The 24,659-nt window shown below is 26.3% G+C and overlaps 1 protein-coding gene across 2 annotated transcripts; it reads left to right on the forward strand.

Moving 5' to 3' along the window:
• Positions 1 to 4,234: 4,234 nt before the first annotated feature.
• On the forward strand, positions 4,235 to 24,630 carry LOC132924042 (latrophilin Cirl). Of its 2 annotated transcripts, none has more exons than XM_060988106.1 (17): positions 4,235 to 5,339; positions 14,488 to 14,579; positions 14,660 to 14,864; positions 14,935 to 15,041; positions 15,115 to 15,411; positions 15,836 to 16,034; positions 16,121 to 16,271; positions 16,402 to 16,729; positions 16,806 to 17,166; positions 17,813 to 18,032; positions 18,100 to 18,265; positions 19,063 to 19,268; positions 19,357 to 19,457; positions 19,543 to 19,711; positions 19,774 to 19,971; positions 20,062 to 20,292; positions 20,377 to 24,630. In XM_060988106.1, exons 2-17 carry the CDS (start codon positions 14,501 to 14,503, stop codon positions 20,956 to 20,958), a joined length of 3,600 nt encoding a protein of 1,199 aa, XP_060844089.1. In that variant the 5' UTR covers positions 4,235 to 5,339; positions 14,488 to 14,500; the 3' UTR covers positions 20,959 to 24,630. The 2 variants fall into 2 exon arrangements, with proteins under 2 accessions (XP_060844089.1, XP_060844090.1); XM_060988107.1 differs by having other exon boundaries at positions 14,672 to 14,864.
• The last annotated feature ends 29 nt before the right edge of the window (positions 24,631 to 24,659 follow it).

The raw sequence follows: 24,659 nt of genomic DNA on the forward strand, positions 1-24,659 counted from the left end.
CTCATTCAATTATTGTCATTATTGTGATTTGTGAAACAATACAATGGCATTTGTGGAATTTGAGTGTTCGGCGGTGATGAACGACACACAATGAAAACCGTCAGAACAATACACATAAGTGGGCTTATACTTTATTATTGTATATTCATATTGTAACTTGTAAGATGGTAAGGAAAATAGTCTTGAGGAAAAAAGTTTCAACTCCCGGAAAAAAGTATCTATCCGGAAATAAAGTAAAGGGAAAAAAAGTATCGGGACATTATTTTTAATTTCGCATAAATTCTAAAATTTAATTATTTTATAGACAATAAAAAAATATACAAGCTGATTATAGCTATCCCTGTAATGCTTCTGACATTTTGAAGCAATATCATTACTTTTTCTGGTTTTTCAAAATATAGATACCTTTATAAGAAGACGTCACATCGACATGAGTTGTCTTAGTTTTAGAAACGGACAATAATGAAATTATATAATAATAATATAAATAAATAAATATACAAATTTAGTATGAATAGGTTGAATTACGGCGAATTTAAAAATACTTTCAGTGTTCAGCTGTGAATGTATTACTTGAGTGTAAGACAAAACCATGGTCTAAAAATTAAAATTGTAAATTGTAATTAGTAAGTACCTAACTTGAATATATAGATCGTTGCAAAATTCGAAAATGTACCCACGGCATCATCATTTAGCATAGGTACCAAACTTATTAATTATTCTAGCTAAGACCAGTGTTGTAATAAGATACTTTTAATTTTACCTAGATACAAATACAAGTAACTTAACCTTAAGATACATTTAAATACAAAATACAAACTATTTGCTTTGTAAATTTTAATATTATTAAAGTAAAATAAATAATAAGTACATTATCATTAAAAATAGGTATAGGTACAGTCATTTTTTTATCAGACTTCGAAGTTCAAATATAATATTAAATATGTACAATACAGTCATTGTCAATAAAAAATAAAAAGTAAATAATAAAAGTTATATATTTTATCATAATTTCAGAAATTCAAATAAAAATGTATTATGTTTAATAAGTAAATATAAAATAGTTGAAAAATAGCGAATGAGTATTATTAATCTATTATATACACCTAACCACTAGTCCATAGTTAATAAATTGTAATTAATAATAATAGAAAAAAAATATTCTAATTAGATTTTAGTGTACATTTTTAAATAAGTAAGACTTCAAACCATTTGTCATCAAGTAAATTTCTTTTTGTGGTTGATATTTGTCTACCAATACTAAATACCTAGTAAATAATCGCTCAGGTGGAGCGCTAGAAAAGATAATTGAATTATATTTCACGAATTCTTTATAAATTTATTAAATTCCTTAAAAGATTGTAATTTAACGTTTTACTCATTGATATACTAATACTATACATGTTCTAATTCAGTTAAGTTTTCATTGAGCATAAAGTGCTCAATATTGAAATCATTCTGCAATATAGTACCTAATAATTGTACCTTAAAAAGTATTGTAGTCCGTAGATATAATATTCATATTATAAGATACACAGACACCTGACACACAGTATTTATTCATTTATTTATTATTATTATTAAATGGGTTTTTATTATCTAAGAACATAAGTTACAGTCTTATAGATACAGATACAAATATAAAACATAAAAAAGTAATCTAGGTACACTACAACACTAGTTTAGACACCGGTCTCCTCTTTATAATGAATTTCCAGTCCTTTTTACTCTAAGCAAAATTTTGGCTACTCCACTGAATTTATCTTTTATCAATCTATGTCCTCTCGTTTTTTAAAACGTTTTAATTTTTAAATTTTAATATTATACATAGGTAAAATAGGTATTTATAATTCATAATAACCCACAATAGTTTATTAGTTTATTGTCTTTATTTTTATAATATAGTAAAAATCCAACGAAAGAATAAAGACAATGCTCCTCATCCCTTTAAGTTTTATAAAAGATCAATTTATTTTAATATTAAAAATAACAACACAAAATTGAAACTTTTAAATTCAAATTTGCCTTATTGTATATTACATACATTCGTACGACGTGCGACAGAGACAACATACTACATACCTAGCGTGTAATGCGTGTGTGCCGTGTTACCGTGTTAATTTCATTAATACCCTAATTTTTAATATTTTTTTTTAGTTTCGAGAAAAACACCGAAAGCGTTCGCCAGCCGTATGAATACGCGGGCTACATGTTTGATACAACGATACCACTATCGTATTAAATAATTCACAGTTTTTTTCGAAACAAGAAAAAATATTAAAAATCAGAAGATTAATGAAATTAAAATATTGAAACGCCAATATTTTCAGAAAAATGAACTCTACAAAATGGCTATCTTCAATTTTTTTGAAAATAATTAAATAAAAAAAAAATATTTTTTAATTTTTTCACCAAAATATTAAAATAAACATGTTTCATAAAACATGAAATATTTGTAGTTCTTGTCCCTGTATATCTTATTAAAATATATATATATATATATATATATATATAGATATCGTAATGATGGGTTTTCGCGGGACACACTGTATATATTTTTTAAAGTATTGTTTAAAAATTACAAACAAAAATATATTTGATATACCTATAATTAGATTGTATAATACATTTTATTTATACATTTCAACAAGATTCTAAAAATGTTAAAACGCATTTATTATGATTTTTTTGGGCTTTATATAACTCTTGCCTTAATTATATAGGTAAACTAATTACACTTTAATACAAATATGACGTATACAATGTATACATATAAATATTTTAATATAATAGCTTTTTACTACATTTTCTGCCGTACTATAAGTGCACCATAGGTACTCTATTATTATTATTATTATTATTATAGAGCTGCAATAGTATAGATTTTACCATTTTTAATAGAAAACATTCGTTACACGTAATAATATAGGTTATAGGTATTAATATGTAAATTATTATAACATTGAGTTATTTATATTTATACATTGAAATTTGTTTTAAATATTCGGAATTTAACGTCCAATAGACTTCTTTTTACTTCCGATATTTGTGTACGGTATGGTCGTCGCTTGACGCGGACTATATCGTCGATGCGCCAACACGGCGAACGCGACAGTGCGACGACGATAATAATAATAATAAAAATCATTTATCGTTGTGATCGCCGCCGCTACACCCGACGAGTGGTAGTCGACGGGTATGCGGCGGCCGAAATGATGGGAATCGACGACGAACCGCTCTGCGTCGTCCGCACGTCGGAGGTGAATTCCGTGGGCGGCGCACAGGTGTATCACACAGTGCACTCGCGAGCTACGCACCACCGACGGGCACCGTGGTCGTCGCCACCGCAGCACCACCATCGGCACCGCCCGACCGCCGAACACGACGGTCGACGAGACGTCGTCGCGACGCTCGACAGGGGTGTCCAGACACCGGGAGCCTATCGAAAAAATCTACCGTCGCCCCTTGCCCCTAACGCCGGTCCCTCCGAGGGCCTCTTACAGCGCACAACAAACGTTTCAGTAAAAACGATCTAAGAACGTCTGTCCGACTGACGCCGTTCAGATATCGTTGTAAATCGCGATTACAGATCAATTATCACGATATCGTTTGTCGGGTGCAGCCGCGGCGCAGTGTGTAAATTCCGACGGAATGCCCGCAATTTGGCCAGCACTGGTATGCGGCGCGTAGCGCGGCGCGGCGGTAGCGACGTCGATCCGTTAGCTGGTCGTCGACGGGCAGGTAATGTTTTGGGAGGGGATGGCGGGGAGGAGCGCACCGCCATCACAATACCATACAATAGCGGACCGCGGTACGGAGCGGCAGAAAAGTAGCCGTGTATCTGCGCCCGCGGTCCGCGTTTTCGGACGCATCGTCGTCAATCGCTGTTGCCGGCACCCGTTATTCGTTCTTTTTTTTTTTTTATTCCCGTTTCGTTTTCTCTTCCTAGAATTTTTTTTTCCATACCTCTCCGTTCGACCACGATCAGAACTCCACTACTATTACTACTACTACTACTACTACTACTACTACTACTACTACTCCTACTACCACTACTACAGCACTACTGTACATTATACGGTCGGCGCTCACACACATACACACACACGCACATACACGGTCCGTGACCGTACACGCGTATTATACACACACACACACACACACACACACACACACATATATATATATATATGTATATGTAACGCACTCGTTTAGTACGGGAAGAACCACTCACACTCGCACTCACACGTACGAGACGCGGACTCGCACACACGCGCATGCACGAGCATCACTGCCCGACGTCAGAATGGTTGGACCGTCGTAGCAGCACTGCTATCTTATTGTTATTATTATTATTACTATTATTACTATTATTATTATTATTATATATTGTTCGTGCGGTAGCCCCGATTATAAGCAAAAAAATAATGATATTGTTGTCTCGTTGTCGCGTCGATCATCATCATCGGTGCGTCGTACGTCGGGTGTAGCCGGGTATTTCGTTCTCGTCGCGTTCCGTGTTTTTTAATAAATGATACTGCCGCCGCCGCCGTCGCGCTCGCATCATTACCGACGACAACGATAACGACACACCGTCGCCGCCGCCGCCGCCGACGACAACAACAACAAAAACAACGTCGACGACTGTAGAGACGTACTCTCTGCTAGTCGACCGCACGGACTCGACTACCGAACGTCGTCGCCAGCCAGACCGCACAACGATCGCCGTCGTCCGAAACAATAATAGTTGTGATAATAATAACCATTATATCCGTCGTGCCGCATACTTTGTCGTGTCGACGGGCGTTCGCGTGCGTGTGCTGTGCGCGCCGCCAGTGCTGGACGTCTCCACCGCACCAGGTGCCTGCCGAGCGGCTCGTCTAGCCGATAGTTCGCCGTAATTTTACGGCGATTTGCCGTTGTCGTGTCCGTCTGCCATCGGCCTGCACGCAAATCGGTCACCCCCCGATCGTCCACCCGTGTGTGTCTGGTGTCGCGCGCGCGATCGTGAGATCGTGTCTCCGGTCCCGCTCTCGTCTTCGGGTCGGTGTCTAATGTCGACATCACTACGACCGTTGCTTGCGCGAACGCCGTACGGGAAACGGACATTTTCATCGTTGTTCCAGCAGTGACAGTCGCCCGGAAGCTTACGACCGTCTCGCAGATGTTCGCTGCTGAACCCGTCGCGCTATCCGTCGCCGTTTCGACAATGTGCCGGTTTCTGTCCGTCTGTTGATCAACGCACATCCCGCACACACACACACACTGTCGGCAACGCCACCAGTCAAACGCAAACGAACATGGACTTGCGACACATATTGTTATAGCGAACATAAAAGGTAAATGGTCTTTTGCTTTAATGGTTTGGTTACGTTTTGGTACTGTTTACCACACGTATGGGCAATAGGTAATCACCGATCAGCAATCTAACATGAAAACGTTTGTCTAAAAAAAAAGTAACTGATGTTCTATCTAATACAACATGTCCAGTAGTAGCAATCTCGACACGAGTACCTACTTCCTTAAATCCAAAAATGTGGATTATTTGAATGAGTAACCCATGTTTTTGTATTTGTGTAGGTATTATTAACCATTAAATACCAGTTGAAACCTTACTTGGGTATTATTATTTGTACTAAATAAGCTTTATAACTCGCAGAGTAATTTAATAATACAATTAAATAATAATGTATGTAGACTGTAAATCAACAATATCAGATAAATACAATTAATATAAGAACAATTTTTTTTAAGTTAAGTATTACCTAAGTAAAATATATACTGTACCAAGTTTCATTATTATTTTAGTAATATTTTAATACATGTGATTGACTCTCATCTGGCCACATATTTTATTTGTTATTTTAAGTTAGCTAGTTTTAAACTAGTAAACTATCTACTGTAAAAACTTTTTTGCTACCTTACTTAATGTAGATAATTTTAGTACTTAAGAAATGCTTAATTATATTTATTGTTGTTTTAGTTGTATTTCTAAATAGTTGATAAGTATCTATAATAAAACATTTGTGGGCAACATAATATATACTTTGTAAATAAAATATGCAATTGACTATTGCATTTTAATATCTTGTAAATTTTCATAATATTAAATTAAGTTAAACTGTGTAGGCAGTTGTATAAGATTTAGGGGCCCTTGACATAAAATTTCCTGGGGCCTCTAAATTTTTAAGAATAAACATTTACTCATAGGTAACATAGTCAATTTATCGTGAGATTAATTGGTTCAAAATATAAATATCAAAATGTTTCAAGGAACATTAACATATTTATAAAGAGCAAATAAAAAGTATAACAATAATTAAGTCATTTGACAATTGTTGTGGGGAAAAAATTAAGCCAAAATGTACAAAAATAAAATAGATTACATTGATTTTTTCTTAATTTTGATTGTGCAGACCAATCAATTAATCCATCTAAGTTTATGTTTTGATTAATATACTTTTCAATCAATATTAAAACTAAATCTTAAAGACACTCTTGATTCATGGTACTGTACCTTAATTATTTTCAGTTTTGAAAACAGTTGTTATGCACTTGTGCTGGTTACTAGTAGATGCAATAATAATATTAAAAGTGTGCACATTTCGAGAAAACTTGATGATAATAAGTGGTTTCTTATTGATTAATTTTTTAGAATTTTTCTCATACTACAAATTTCTTAAATTTATGTTTCATTTAGGTATCTCTTTTACAAATTTTGTTGCTTCTTTTGAAAGTTCTAAATAACTTCATTGGTTATAATATTGAAAAAGTTAAAAAAAAAACGTTATTACAACTACTAAAGCATAGTATGGTTATCTAATTATTATGGTACTTATCAAGTGTAAAATAAAATATAGTTGTAGGTACTCCATTCACGTTTAGAAGCGACTCGTGGGCATGGTATTGTTTTGTGTTTATATTACTGGTGGTTTATTTAGTAGGGGGGAAAGTTATGTGTGAGACTTGCGCGTCCAATACAAACTAGTTGTTTTTAAATGTGAATGGAGTATACTTTAAAAGATGTTTTGTATTTATTGTCTTCACTTAGCTATAATATTTTTTAATTTGTTTTTGGTTAAATTCAGGAATCATATTCCAAATTTTTGCTATAATTCTGATTTCTGGCTACACCTATTAATTTATCAAACTGATCTCTATAACTTACTACTTCATTTGAGCAATTTCTTAGCAATCTTGCACCTTGTTCTAGATCTATATTCTAAATAAAGTTCGGATACTATAATAATAAATAATATTAATAGTTTCTAAAATTTTGCATTTAAAAAACTAACATACAAAGTCTAAGTTCTCTGCAAGTTTTTTTTATCCTGATTATTTTTTCATTACTTTCATGTGATTTTGTACTTTTCAATAAAAAGCCAACAATAGCTACAGAAAAATGTAAAAAATGTAAATGTATTGTGTTAACTTCCAGCCTATTTTGTTGAATTATCTCTCTTATAGTCTTATCTTATTTTTAATTTAATTTCAAGAACTAAATACTTAAAATACAATTAGGTAGAGTTGTTTTTAATAAATCATTTTGATATCAAATTATATATCTGAGACTCAACTTTGCTACCTGCTATAACTTTTTTTTGTTATAGTTTAAAATGTATCACCCCATCACTAGATGACTACATCAGCAATATAAAATTTTGATAGCAAATGATTTATATTTCTCTGTATCTTTATATACGTATATGCTACTCTAGTATGTGATCTATTTATGGAAAAATAGCTAATCAAATAAATTGGAAACCGTATTTTTCTATTTTATAATCATGTTAGCTAGACATGTCAGCTTGTCGCTGTATGGTATGGGTAATTGAAAGTACATACCTATCTATGTTATAAACATTTTAAAAATATTGTTAAAAATGTATTTTAATGAGTTATTTTTCTTGCAATATTTAATAATGGCATTCAATTTTTACATCAAACATTATCATTAAAACCGATTTAAACAAATAAAATGTGTGACATTTAAGAATTTTTAAACGAGTATCTTATTTTTATACGTATAATTATGAAATGTTAATAATTACCTTACTATGCTACTAATTATTGTTAACAATTTATTATTATTGTAGTTTATAATTATTTGATAATTTTGTAATGATTTATAAAAATATTAATATTATTGTATAACAGATAGTAACTTGGTGGCAGGGTGATAATCTTATATGGCATAGTTGCAGAGTAATAACAAACAAGTACTGAGAATATTTCTGAATTTTACTAATTTACAAAGATTTTCAGAGATTTCTTAGTTATGTATCTGAAGAAATGATTGTTACTTAGGTATAAAATAAATTTACTTATTTAATAATAAACCAAACAATTTATTCCATTTATAAGATTCGTATTAAAATATATAAATAATACTAAGGTATTTTAAGATATTATTGAATATTTATTAAATTCATGAATATGATAACCTTTTACAATATATAATATATATATATGTATATATATATTGGTATGTTTTATATTTACTTACCTATTATACCTTTGAACAGTATTTTTTGTTTTTACAAACTATAAACTTATAACTAGCTTAAAGGTAGATTACTTTAATCAAATATTTTATTATTAGATAAGTAGGTACAGTAGTAAAAGTTTGTGATAATATGCAAAAACATGTTGTGATTTCATAAATTATGTTCAAATATTTCCATCATGCAGTATAAGAATTACGAATAGATGTTATTTGAATAACTGTGTTGTTTTTTTTTATTATAGATTTATTTTCCAAAGCTTTTATAAAATGTATTTATGTTTTTATATTTAAAAACAGAAGTAGTATTTAGTTATTCAAATATTTATAGTGTTTGGTACAACAATTTCTTCTATGATATTATTATTAGAAAACCATATCTTATAATTGTGAAAAATAAATAACAAATTGATAATTTTATTGTTTTAAGATAAAAAATACATTATTGTTTTTAACATGAGAATTTAAAAATCCTTTTAATATTATATTTTTTAGGTGAAATATACTCATAGATAATATAAGGTATACAGTGTATGCATTCCTACATATTATGCATGAGCTGTTACTGGTAATTTACATATTTTAAACATCTAGAGGTATCTTATACCCTTCATATAATTGTTAATAAAACCTTTTAAAACATTATTGCTATCTGAATATACTTAAAAATTATTTTGTAGTATAAATTAAAAATTTTCTCGAATACCAGTATACAAAAATTATTCTTAATACACTTTGCATTTATGTCTTAGGTATTAAAAGTATGTAATTACTAATTACTTTTAAATATGCAATAGATAGTACCTACCTATTAACTGCTTTAATTGAGTCAGTAAAAACTATTAAATATGATTTTATCACAAAGTTAAAAACAGTTATTTTTTGAATAAATTTATAATAATGAAATCTAGAATAAATTTTTTTGTTATTTTGAAATAAAAATATTTTATCTATAATTTTTATGGACTAAACATCAAAATACCTTATTCTGATCTAACATAGTTTGACTATATTATTTTTTTAAATTTGTAAATAGGTAATCACAATAATTAAACTTTGTTTTAATATAAAAAATATTTCTAGAAATGTTCACTTTTAAGCATGTATTTGTAGGTACATACTTCTTACATTTTTGTTGTTGTTACCTTCTTATATTATTATGTTTTAGAATTTATTTATTTATATTCAGGAATTAAATAAGGATAATAAGCACATCATCATAGTATGAAGTCTGAATATAATAGTACAAACTTATTACTATAATTATATAATAATTTGAAGTGCACTTATGTCATATGAATGGATATATATACCTATTAAAATAGCCTAAAGATATATATTAAAAATATATTAATGGAATATGTCTAGACATGTCCAATGATTTCTTTATCAATTCATAACATTAGGTTAATACCTAATATTAATTTTTATATAATACTATATAATATTCATATTTTATTAATTTAATAGTACTATGGTAGTCTGATATTAACTATAATAATTGGCTGATTTAATTAGAAGAAATAAAAATAAAATTTAAAGCTATTATTTAGTATTTATCCATCTCAAAATAAATTAGGTGATTTAATTTTTTAATTTTCTGCAAAATTACAAAAGTGCATTTCCCCTGAGTTTTTTATATTTCCAATAAATTACCCACAAATATACATAACTGTGATTTTAAATATGTAGCTTATAAAATTATATTAATGAGAGAGGAAATTTGAATGAACCTTTTAAAAAATTAAGTATTTCAGTATTACAAATAGTTATTAAAATTTTCACTACTAAGTTTTATTTTTACTAGAAATTGAAGAATCTTATAATGTTATGATAAATTTAGTCAAGTTACTTTTATATAAGCTAAATAAATTTTCTTTATTTCTCTTAATTTTTAATACAGCTTTAAAATGTTTGTGCCAAAGACAATCTCTGGTTTTATAAAATTAAAACTAGTGGCATCATTATTATCGTCTACTAAAATGTTTATATGATTATTTTATAGATTTAAAATATGTATTTATCATGTTAACATTTAAAATATTCAGTAATATGTATTATACTTAAAATATAAAAATTAAAAATTGATTATTTGTTTCAATATAAGGTGATTTGAGGATAATACTGAATAAATGTTTAAAAAGACACTACTAAAAAGTAAAAGTTATACACAGGTCATAACAATTCTAAAAGTGTGATATCATGTTATAAAAGAATCAATAAATAAATTATTATACATTTAAATTTGTATTAGGTAGTTGTGTAAAAAATGAAAAATGCTTATGTAGATACTTATATAGTTTTATCTACATAGTTATCTTCTTTAACAATGAATAAACCACACTGATTTAGTTTTGAATACAATAATGTATCATTGTAACATATAAGTTGCATAAGTTGTTTCCAACATTATTATGCATAGTAATCATAATATATGTTCATAGAATTAGCTAGTTAGAAAAAAATATTACAGAGACAGCTATTATCCTAGCAGTTATTTACCACTTATCTAGTGTATGTTGTTATATCATTTTAATATACATAAATATAAAAGTTGATAACTAATATTATTAACCCATCATTTCTAGGTAATAGTTTACTAAATGTTTTTTATTTGATGAGTTTATTTCAAATGATTGTTTAACAATCCATTCAGAGAAGTGTTATAAAATACCTGTATCATTCAGTGATACTTTTTTAAAATTTATACAAATATATGTCTTAATACTTACATCATCATTAAATAACTATAATTTAAAATTCAAAACACAATTTATTTCTTTAGTTAATATATTTTTTGGTATAGTTTTTGAAATAAGTATATCACTCATAGTTATTATATTCTATAGTTTTGCAGTTATAGGTAAATACATATATTTCTATATGCTAAAAGCTATACACATTGATCCAAATAGAAGGAATAATTTAAAAAACTAAGACTTACAGTAATTATTCATATTTTTAAATTGTACTAAGTAACAATATCCTTTAAAGTTCAATTATGCATTTTTCTTCTGTTGTTAATACTTAATTCTTCTTAGAAATTGGAATATAAGGTATTTTGTTATATTTACGAGTTCTTACATTTTAGAAGTGTTTACTACATATATGTGTTGAGATGGGTGAAATCAGATGAATATTGTTTAATCAATTCAGAGCATTTTCATCGATTAAAATGTAACCATAGCATTTTAGTATTTAGTAAGATGATATAATAGGCAATACTTAATTTAATTGTTTTTCATTACCTAGTTAAATGAAATCTTTTATTTCAATAAGTTATGACTATGAAATAGATATGAGTGTAATTGATTTAAAATTCTTTTTGTAGTGCTTAAGCCTAAATAATTACCTCAAGAGTCTTTTTTAAATGCATGATATTTTTGTCACTTCTGTTGTTGTGAGTGTTTCGACGTAGTTATTGACTATAGTTATCATTGGTAATTGTATTTTGTATTGTAATCAAAAATAATCTAATTTCATTCAATGCTTCTAAAATGTCTACATGTGAATAGTTAAGTTGTTCATGTTGTAAAGTGGGTCTGCTATTGAGAGGATATTACCTTTATTCTTCTTAACCAGGGAATTTAAAAGTGTCTGCTATTAAATCATGCCAGTGAATAAAGGTTTTGCTGTATTGATACCTTAGAACAGAATAAAAATAAGGTTTGGTTAAGTTGCTAACCATAGTTAAACAATTATATATCTGTTAAAAGAATAAACTAAAAACAATTAAATATGTATTTATTTATAGGTTTTATATCTATTTAGTAAATGCCAGAAAACCATTTATTGTCAAAGTATGAAAACTTTTTTACTTTTCTTATTTTGTCGCTAATCTTAAATTAGATTAACATAATTTATTAGTAACATTAATAAAGACATGTCAATTTAATGTCCTTTTGTGATTTTTCAACAATTTTATTCTAAATATATTTAATTGGGTATAGTTATATTTACAAAATTACAAAATTTCTTGGAGCTGTTGTGCATGTGCGATAACAGAAATATAGTACTCTGTGTACACTGACATTTTCTTAGCTATATGGTCATTATAACATTTTATATTACTAAGTAAAAATATTTTGTAAAAATCATGATTGTAAAATCTGATTGATTTATAATAAATATTAATATAACTATGTTATATTTTAAATTAAATTATGCATTTGTAATAATAATTATAATTTGGAAAATAAAAACAGTAAAATGCTAATAAATAAATTTATAATTTAATTTAATATATTGATTGTTGCTTTCATCATTTAACATTCATTATTTCAAAATCTATTAATATTTTCTTATATAATTTCTTGACTAAAAAATAACATTTAAAAAAAAAATTATGGTTTAGCTTCAGTATGTGAAATTAAAAAATGATATCATTCAGAAAGTAAAAAAGTTAAAAAAATATTTTTATAAATTATAATGTACATAATGAGTGTTTGACAATAAAACAATCAACCTTTATAACTTAGTTTTTAATTTTTGATTAAAAAATCATATTAGTTATAATTCAATTTGATTTTTCTCTATTGTCAAATGTTCATACTTGGGGTAATGATACAACTTGGACCAAAATCATATGTTTTCATTTTTCGCGTCATATAAGGCCATGGTATCAAGTGATAGCGTTATCACACTATTTTGAATATTTTTTTAATGATTTGTATATTATAGGTTTACCAAAAATGTTTACAAAAAAAAAAAATCCAAATAAAATTGTTTTTCAAATTTTATTGAGTATGATCAGTAAATTCTAGTACTGCCAAGTTGTAGGCAACATATTTAATATATAAAATACTTATTTAATATTATTTAATGAATTATAGAAACTATATTAGTCATTTGTGAATCACACATATTGATATAATTTGTATGATATTGCTTAAGAAATACTCTTTAATTATGTTACCCGATAACCTCAATACTACACTTTTTACACATATCTATACAATATATGATTTTTCAATAGGTATTGTAAATGGGTAATTTTTGTTTACTTTTTGATTAACATGATATATTTTATTACAAAATATTGACTTATTTGATGTCGGGCAGTTAATTTTTTTATACTTAATGGTGAAAATTTCTCTCAGTTGTTTTTATATGCTTTATTGTTTTAAATTGCCAAATTCAATTTATTATGTAATGAGTGTTAGTTATTATAACTTTTAAAATTTATATGTTTGAATATTTATCTTATTAATTATGTATAAAATAGAACTATTAAGCCTTATAATATTGTTATTATTATTTGTTGCATTTATAGAATTTCTCTCACTGTGTAAGTTTGGATCACAGTAGACAAATACTGACTCAATTAAAATGTTATATATTAATTATATGGATGCTTAAGGCAGCGTTTCCCAAAGTGTGTTCCGCGGAACCTTAGGGTTTCCATGGGACAATCTCAAGGGTTACATTAGATGTATGTGATAGTTGAGAAAATTATTTTATATTATATTTGGAATATTCTTATTATTAAAAATTATTATTTTAAATTATTTAAAAAAAGGGGGTACTGTGAAACACAAATTATTTCTCAAAGATTGCATGGTCTAAAAGTTTGGGAACCGCTGGCTAAGGTAATAAAACTTATTAAATGTCGAGATGAGAAAATATTTTACCACATGACCAATGATGGGTTAATGAATGTTAAACGTAGAAGTATAATATAAAAAAGGAAAAAATAAAAATTTAAGTTTGAAGATGAATTGTATATAGTTTTTTTTTGTTATAGTTCATAGTAAATATTTTACTGAGAATTTAATATATTATAGTACCTAATTTGAAATGTTGGTAATTTTAAAAAATGAAAATCAATTTAATTAAATTATATTAATATTTTTTTAATATAAATAATAATGTTGGTGATTATCTATTGTTTCTTATTTAAAATAATTTGATTACCGTAAAAATATTTACTAAGTTATTAAAATTCAATGACAATGCTTTATATAATGATTTTTCTTTATTTTTAGTGTCAAAAAGGAGATGGCAAGATTGAGCAGTGCAAATGTAAAACTTGTATTCTTCTTGTTGACTGTTTTATTTCCTGTCACCTTAGCTAAAGGTATTATTTATATTTAATCAATTACTATTATACAATTATGAGATTTATATTTTAACAAATATTTCATTTCAATAATTTAGTTCAATTTATAGATACTTCTCGTTATGATACTGTTTATGCCTGTGAGGGAAAACCTCTTAAATTGGAATGTAAAGATGGTGAAATCATTCATTTGGATAGAGCTATATATGGTAGATATTCTATTACTGTTTGCAATGATCACGGTAATACGGACTGGAGTGTCAATTGCATGTCCACAAATACTTTACCATTACTGCAAGCCAGGTAATTAATATAATATATATTTATATTGTTCTTATTGAACTTTTGATATTAATTTGATATTTTATTTTAGATGTAACGAAAAAAGAAATTGCAGCATACAAGCAAACACAAGTTTATTTTCTGATCCATGTCCCGGTACTATGAAGTATCTTGAGGCACAATATCATTGTGTTCCAGGTAATTCAATGATTAAAAATTTGATTTTTGTTTTTATTGTTTCATTTTCACTATAATATTCATTAAATTCTAGCATCACTATCAACTACAACGCTCAGACCAAATCCTCCTTGGTTAATAACATCTCAACCCAGTGTTTGGAATGCAGATAAATTATTGACTCTGAAGCCTGCTACACCAATCCCACCAATTTTATCATCACCGCAATTAGATGATATTGTTGGGTCTAGTGTAGAAGAAGAGCCTGTATCAGTTTCTGTTACTACCACAAGTACAACTACAGCTGCTGCTACACCAGAAGTTTCTATTGTTGTTAATAATTTTAAAGAAAATAATTCCAAGACTGATAATGAACAACATTTACAATCAAGTAAATATTACTTTTAATTATTATCATTATTTATTTTAACATTATTAGTATTTAAATATAATATATGTATATATATATATAATATAGACAATGTATAGACATGGATATGATGCTTGACATGTTTTTAAATTTAAGGTTTGCCACAGCAATTTTTAGTATTATTTAGAGTAGCATTATTTATTAGAAGTATATTATAATATGATACTATAATTAGCTTAAAAACCATTTTATAAATATTAATATTTTTTGTTTTAAATTATATTAAACTTAATAAAAAAACCTGTGATAAATTATGTTTTTAATTTACCTATAATTTTTACTTAACTTATTATTGTTTACTATTTAAATTACACTTAAAATCTAATTTGTAAACACTTATATGTTTTTATTTGTTAATTTTTATAATATAATTTTTTTGTTATAGCAGGAGCAATAACGACTGAATGGATTGTACCTACCAGTGATTTGCCACCACAGTTAAGCATAATTGATGTTGAAGGAATGGACGATAGATTATCATTCTCATGTCCTCCTGAAACGTCAAGAAGTTTATTTTGGAATTGGACTAAATCAGGAGAAGAAGCTGTACAACCATGTCCTGGCGGTGCTGCTGGTCTCGCTAGGTAAAACTTCATGAGATTATATGACTAGCATTATACTATTATATAGTATATTATATTAACATTTCAATTTAATTTGTATTCAATAGATGGAGATGTCAGACTTATATTAAAGGAGTAACATTTAGATCACCTCCTACACCAGATCTGTCAGAGTGTCGTTCAGTATGGTTATCAAGTTTAGAAGGCAGACTTCATCAAGGAGATTCTATTATTAGTATTGCAAATGATCTATCACAAGTACATACATTTATAACAACTATTCAATGAAAATTTTATTTTTTTTCTTAATCATGATGTTATAAATAAATAACAAATTAATAATTTTTGTTTGAATAAATTAATTTTTTTATTTTCTATTTTACTATAGGTAACTGATAGTAAACCATTATATGGAGGTGATATGATGACAACAACAAAAATGTTACGAGATGTAGCTCAAAAAATGGAAAAAGATATGGTTACTTTTCCTGATAAGCAACAACAGGAAGCTATGGTTACAGATTTATTACAATGTGTAGTTCGGATTGGTAGCAATTTGCTTAATGCTTCTCAATATCCTTCATGGAAAGACTTGACGTTTAGTGAACAAATGCGTGTAGCAACAAGTTTATTAATTGGTCTAGAAGAAAATTCATTTCTACTTGCTGATATAATGATGAAGGAAAAGACAATCACTCATAGTGTTCAAAATATCCGTAAGTTACAAATAATGTTATACCTATTTTAATAAATATTTATTATAAAGTATTATTGAAAAATTAATTTTTTTAGTGTTGAGTGTAAGAGTTATTGCTACACAAAATGTTGACACCGAAGTATTTCCACATTCATATTCATCTAATACTGGTTTTTTCATGAACAATACATGGTTACAATTGCATAGAACAGCATTGCTTGAGAATAGTGAAGCAGGATTTATAAGGCTTGTTTACATAGCATTTGATAGTCTAGAAAATATTTTACAACCTCAATCAGCCAATGGTGTTCGAATAATAAATAGTAAAATTATATCAGCATCCCTTGGTAAAGGAAAACATATTCAATTACACCAACCAGTAAAATTATGTTTTCAACATCTTCAAATTGACAACGTTAGTAATCCTACTTGTGTATTTTGGGACTATACAGAAAAGTGAGTCATATATTTTTTTTTAAATAAAATTTCTAAGTATAAAAATATGTAGAAAAAACATTTGTAATTATATTTTTGTTTTAAATCATGTTATTAATATAATTTTAATTTCCCTACAGTTATTTGCAAATAATACAGATCATAATTTTAAGTATTAATATCTTCAGAAAGTCTTTTATAATTTGATTGTTTTGGATAATTTTACTTAAATTTTACCAGTTGTTCTTGTTAAAAATTACCATATTATAATTCTATAAATTATTCAGATTATTAATGGATTGATTCTTTACATTTAATTATAATTTAAAAATGAATTATTTTTTACCTTCTAATAAGCATGTGATAAATATTGTTAAAAAAAAGGAAGTTCAATTCAATGCCCATTGGACTTTTTAGATTAACTTTAGTATCAATTTACGATAAAAAAATTATTGTAATAACACACAATTGTTAATAAACTTTAAGTACCGCGAATATTAAACAGATTATATAAATCAATTTTTCAATCTATTACTTAGTGATGATTACCTTAGGCAGAACCCTTAAAAAAAACAATAATATGTTATATTTTTTGTATTATTTGTACTTGCTTTTTTTTGTTTATGTTATAGTTGGTTGTTTTACATATATTGAATTTTTTTTATAGCGGGTGGTCAGAAGAAGGATGTTCTGTAATATATTCAAATCAAACTCATACATTATGCAAATGTAATCATTTGACAAATTTTGCTATATTGATGGATCTTAAAAATTCTGGCAGTGAACCTTTAAGCATTGCATCAAATAATATGGTCATGTACATAAGTTGCATATTTTCTGGAATTTGTTTTCTTTTGGCAGCAATTACTCTACAACTGACTGTTAAAGTAAATTAATTTATTATTCTTATAAATAAAAAACATGTTAATAATACGTTATCTTTTTTATTTATAGTCAAATCGAACAGTAATTTTGAAAAATGTATTTTTTTGCCTTTTCTTGGTTGAATGTTTTTTTATGTTTGGAATCACACAAGAAAATATTGTATTTATTTGTACAATTATGGCAGCAATTTTACATATTTTGCTGCTGTGTTCATTTACATGGACACTAATTGAAGGTATGTTATATTTGTTTTAAATAGACAATTTATTTAAATTTTGATATATTATTTGTAATTTTTTAAAATAAATATAGAATAAATCAAATTGTTTTAACATTATTAATAAATTATTCCAATTATTTTATAAATATTGTTTTAATTATTCTAATGAAAACTTAAATACTACCTGTCACCAGTGCTTTATAAGATCAAATAATTAAATTCAATATTTAAGTATTATATTAACCAATTAACTCATTGAAACACTGTTATTTTAGACAATTTAAAAACAACAAATTCTACTAAATGTATTAGTTTAGTCATGATAAGTTTATTTAACTTATAATATTTTTGTAGCCTGTTAGAATTTGGTTGTTTTTATGTTTATAACATACATAAAATATTTATACATGTATATTTTAAATGTAATCCATTATAATACCTTTTTTTATTGTACATATATTTTTTAGAAATCTACTGAAATATTGATTTTTTAAATTTTTATAATAATGGTTATAAATTAAATTATAAAAATAATACTTAGTATAAAATTAATCTAATATTATTAATTTTATGAATTTTATATTATATTATTTAATTATAATAAGAAAACAATAAAAAATTATAGTACCAGAAAATACATTTAAAATTAATCGCTCTGTTAACGATAAATAATTGATAAGTTTTACATTCGATTATAAGAGTTTATGAAAACGAGAGTTATAAAATGTATGATTTGTTTGATATATAATTTTAATAATTTTGAAAACTTCATTGACATCATTGTAATTTTATTATTATTTTTATACTTTTAGGTTTTCATTTATATGCTACATTAATTGAAGCATTTGACTCTGAAAAATTGCAAATGCGTTTATATTATTTAGTTGGTTATGGAGTTCCATTGACAGTTGTTATTGTAGCTTGTTACATGGATAACACTTATATCTATAATACAAATAATTCTTTCTGCCTTCAAGCAAATACTATTATTATTTATAGTATAATGTTTGTAGTTTCAGTAAGTCATGGAGATTTTTAATAATTCATTTAATTTTTACTAAAACATTGTTTGAATAATATTGATGTTATTGTTATTCTTTGTATAGGTAAATCTAGTCTTTCTGTGTCTATCATTATATATTATTAAAAGTAATTCTTCTATGATGTCAGTCAAATGCAAAGAAAATGTTAAAATAACATCTCTGAAGTAAGTTATACATATATAATATAATAATTTCAATAATGATAATTAAAAATTATTTATTTGTTACAAATTTTATATTTTTTTTTAGGATGTGGTTGAAAAGTGCTATTTTATTATTTGTTTTTATAACATCAACGTGGACATTAGCATTTCTATATATAGCATCATATTCAACATTTATGTTGTATTTATTTTCAGCGGTAAATTGTTCACAGGGATTGTTAATAATAATACTTTATTGTATTAAAAATAATTCAGTAAGTTGTATGAATTTAACCTGAAAAAAAATTATAATTTTAATTCATATAATTGTTTATAGGTGTATAAAGTTTTTTCTGAGTTAACAATAATTTCATTTTTACCGTGGCAATGCTGCTTAATAAATTCTACACCGGAATTGAATCTCAATTATAAGAATCAAAGGACTAGTTTATATGGTACGTCAGTTGGCCAAAACAGTCAAGGTAGTATAGCCGAGTCTTCAACACCAAGATCTCTGTCATCTCATAGAATGAATGTAGGTTTATTTATAAAACAAGTCTATTTGTACCATAATTATTTCATAATATTTACTTGATAACATATTATTTGGGTTTTTGATTTATAGACATTCCATCAACCTCATGAGCGACATGCCGTGACTAAAGTTGTTGATATCCAAAATGAAATGGATCTGCCAAATTTGGATAATACAATGTGTAATGAAGATCCAAAATCTGGAATATGTGGTGCGACGTTACCCTACTCCCGTTCTTGCCAAAAAAGTTATTCACGTACCAAATTACCAAAAAATTCTGCTGTATTTACCAGTGGTACTCTTCATAAACAGTCATCTCAAGTAATTAAAAAACAATTTAATGTTTAAACTTTTAAAGTATTTTATTTATAATTATTTATTTATTTATTTTTATTTTTTTTGTAGAGCAAACCAAACATCCAAGATAACTGTTTTACTTTAAACAAACCCACTTATGTACATAGTAGTCGTGGAGCACCTAACCTATGCTCACTTCGATGTAATACTATTGGTGATGGTTTTGTTGACAACAATTGTTCATCAAAAAAATACATTGGAGTAAGTGGTGTACGAGCTACTAGTCCATGGAATCACACATACTCTGAAATTATGGGAGGTATATCTGCATCTGCTGGATTAGATGATCCGGTATATGAAGAGATAGAACGTGAACGGGAGCGAGAACGAGAACAAGCTGCTCTTGTGTCCGATTTGAGTGACGAAGATGGTCGACGAAACAGTGATATGAGTCGTCAGTCATCAAAGAGCTATGGAGACCATAGGCCACTTATTATGGCTCCCACACAAAATCCAGAAACTCATAATTTTCATACGGCTCTCAATGCAGCATTTAGGCAGCAGCTTAAAGAACAAACAGCCAGAACAATTGCTGTATTGGATGGGCAAACTGTTGTGTGTCATTTGCAACCTGAACAAAATGATGTGTTTAACCCCCAGACTATTCAACATTATTCATACGAATGTTGATGGCCTATATTAGAGGGTACCTATTAAAAATGTTCGTTATGTGTAAATTAACTTTACTACTGCTAAACCTTAAACATGACTCCATAAAAGTTACATTAAAAATAAATATGAATATATTTAACTTAAAATTTAATTAAATAATAATGTTGATAGACAAAACTTACTTTGGTTTGATGGTTATTTCTTCTCTAGTTGATATCGATACATGAACAATTTCTATAATTCAAACTTACGATAAAAATGAGATGAAATGCTCATAATCTATTCGAACTTCTTAATATTTTTAATAATACCTATTCAGACTATAATATTAAATAACATGAACAATTGTAGATAGGTCATTCAGATTTTTGGTCTTAAAAAAATGTTTTTTTCTTCGATAACATACCTGTATTAATTTAAATGATATTCTAACATGAATAAGCATCTAAACTATTCCTTAAATATCCAATAATTTTGTTTTAAAAAAACTAATAACATGGTAAAATTCTTAATTGATTATTTAAATTATTTGTGGTACCTATGTTGTTAATATTAGAGAAATAAATTAATAGAATCTGATGTAATATCGTCTAGTCCTAAAAACGAAAGCAATAAATTTAGATCTTATTAAATAACATAATTGATATCAAAACATGCAATAACAAAAACCTGCAATATATTATTAATGTTAATTAATCTTAGTTTTTAATTAGAAAATATTTCATTGACATGCAAATTTAGTATTATTTTTAATTATTTGAATACAAATAATAAATACTTAGGTTTTTTTTAAATTTGTATAATTATTTTCTCAAAAGTAAACGATTCATTTCAATATTATTTTCCTATATATTACCAGTTTTATATAGTTTATACACAACGTTTATATATTCCTGAAAACTATAAAATAACTGTATATATATATAACCAAACACTTGAAATTGTTCCACACATTGAACATTAATTCATAGTAAAACGTTAAATATAGTTGTATTAAACTATTCATAAATAGTTTAATATTTTTATAATTTGGAGGACATGAACTCAAATCATTAATTTCCAATGATCAAAATATTTATTATTATTATTATTATTATTTATTATTAATACATTTTGAATTTTTATTTATTGAAAATATTAGATACAATGGTAAACCCAAATACGAGTAGTTATATAATAATTATTTAATGACAACTAAATTTATGGAGTAAATGAGTTCAATAAATCTTTTTGGAGGATTTCAATCTATTTTCACAATGCTGTTACTAAGTTAAAATTAATTGTATTGGTTACTTAAAATGTCTTTAATTTCTAATAATGGTTTATTTATTTTTTAATTGCTTTCATCCTATAACTATTATCTTTAGTCATTATTTACCTATTATATTTATTTATTTTTTTGATTCTTGATCAATTTTAGTTTTTTACTGATATAAAAAATAAAAATAAAATCTATATTGCATTTTTAGCTTACGATTTAATTTAACCTACTATTTAAAAATATATTTCATAATTTGCTTTAAACGTTCCTAAATAGTTTTATTCTTCTCCGATGCATTGTGAATTTTAATATTTTATTGTCTATATTTTCATTGAGACTGATTGAGAGTTGAGACTGGCTTTTCAGTTTGTATGTTTTATCATCAAATAGCCGTATGAACATTTCCATTTTTAAAATATTGTAAATACAAATCATCATTCAGTTATTATACAGATCTTAACCAATTGTAATATTAACAAATTAATTAATCCAGGATTAAAAAAAATTAAATTCTATATAATTCATTAACACTTAAAATATAATCCTCCATTAATAGTTTAAATTAATTGTATTCAAAACGATTAAAATTATATATTTATAACCTCTCTAGGATTTTTATTATAATTAAATATTAGCTTGAGATCTTCTAGGTATTATATATTAGAAATAAATAATAATAGTAATAATAATTAAAACAAATTATTAGTAATATTATACCTTATGTTTACTTAATATTATTTGTCCAATGATGAGATTTTAACATTTTTGACAGTTTGTATAAAATAGAGATACATCTTGGTATAACAATGCATTCTATTTGTGATACCTGTTCAGTTCTGAGAACTTATAAAAACTGTATATTGAAAATAATTTTCTTTTTCTCATTCAATTTCATCAGGAATCATTTGTACTGTTGACATAATTTTAGTTTAATTTTATTTCCGTGAATATTAAAACAATTTGAATGAAGTATATACTTAATTAAATTAAAAATTGTTGTGTTCTTACAATATTTAATTACTCTCATTTAGTTTAAAATTTAATTGTAAATTTATAACCATTTTCATGGCAGAGTAAGCAATGCAGTTCATGAATATATAAAGGAAAGTTGACAACTTAATACAATACTACCCAGATTTAAACCTTTATACAAATCATAAATTTTTACCTTTAGTATTTGCATAGTAGACAAATTATATTTGAATTGTATTTTTTACACCTTAAATGTTATCAAAAAAAATCATTTATGTTATATATTTATATACATTTTTTTTTACCTATTGCATAAAACGCGTACGCTATATGAATAATATTATTAAAATCAAAACTGAAGTATGTTTATTTGTTAAAATTTTATAGTTTTAAAATGCTTATAATCATGTTAAAATTTTTTAAAGAATTGATTAACATACTCCGCATCCTTACTACTTCATTACTTTAAGATTAACTATAAGAATATATTATAGTTTGTATTTGATTAGATATTATGTACTCTTATAAGTTATATTATTTTTATATACTAAGTAAAGACATGGCCAATAATGTATTTTAAATTTAATATAGCTTGTTATCTATCATATTTATAATTTCATATGAAATTTAAGCATTTGATCCTTAAGAACTAAAGTGCTTTATACACAATGTTTATATAATTATGATTTATATATTGTTTAATAACTGCATTTTTGCGAGTTGATATTTTGAAATTGTTCAAATATTGTAATTTTTATTTTGTTGTGTATCTTATGTGTATCAATTATTATTATTTATTTTATTTTTTATCCACTTTTATACTTGTGTTAAACTCAGTATAAGGTGTTTTTATAATTCATAGTTTCCAACAATCTAATCATTGAAGTAGTTTTACAAAGAAACAAAATGTTATTGGTAAATTGTTATAATTTAGGTATTAAAATCAATGAATTTAATGAAACTTTTTCAAGCTTTTAAATACTCGTTCTGATTAATGAATTATGCGAGTGGTATTACATTTAACGTCTATAAGATATATGCATTATAACAATTACTTTGTAGCTCATGTTGGTTAAATGGTTTATGTAGTTGTACATAGGTTAACTTTGAAAGTAATGAGTAATAGGTATCCTTATTACAATAGGTTTGTCATTATTATACATGATTGACGTATGCTGTGATCATATACATTAGTATTATATTAATATAATTAACGTGTAAAAAATTGTACTATAAATTATATGATTAGTTTTAAAAATAAATCCAATTAATTTTGTATTCAGCCCTCTCATTTTTATACTCGTTCTTTTTATTTTACGCAAACAATACAGTAATGTGTATATAATGTAAATCAAAAATGTATACAGTTATAGAATATAAGGTTCCTTTTTGTTTCTTTTTATTTGTATTATTTGTGTCTTAATATTTCAGATTTAAATACATGAATATGATTCCGATCAGTCGTATATTAATAAAAAAAAAATAT

This window comes from Rhopalosiphum padi, chromosome 3 (assembly GCF_020882245.1).
Source record: "Rhopalosiphum padi isolate XX-2018 chromosome 3, ASM2088224v1, whole genome shotgun sequence".
In the NCBI taxonomy this organism is placed as follows: Eukaryota; Metazoa; Arthropoda; class Insecta; order Hemiptera; family Aphididae; genus Rhopalosiphum; species Rhopalosiphum padi.

Bases quoted from the DNA above. Each gene is read 5' to 3' on its own strand.
- LOC132924042 (XM_060988106.1), top strand. From the start codon at position 14,501: ATGGCAAGATTGAGCAGTGCAAATGTAAAACTTGTATTCTTCTTGTTG. The intron at 17,167-17,812 runs GTGAGTCATATA...TTTTTTTTATAG, and splicing joins TTTTGGGACTATACAGAAAA to CGGGTGGTCAGAAGAAGGAT. The intron at 19,712-19,773 runs GTAAGTTGTATG...AATTGTTTATAG, and splicing joins ATTGTATTAAAAATAATTCA to GTGTATAAAGTTTTTTCTGA.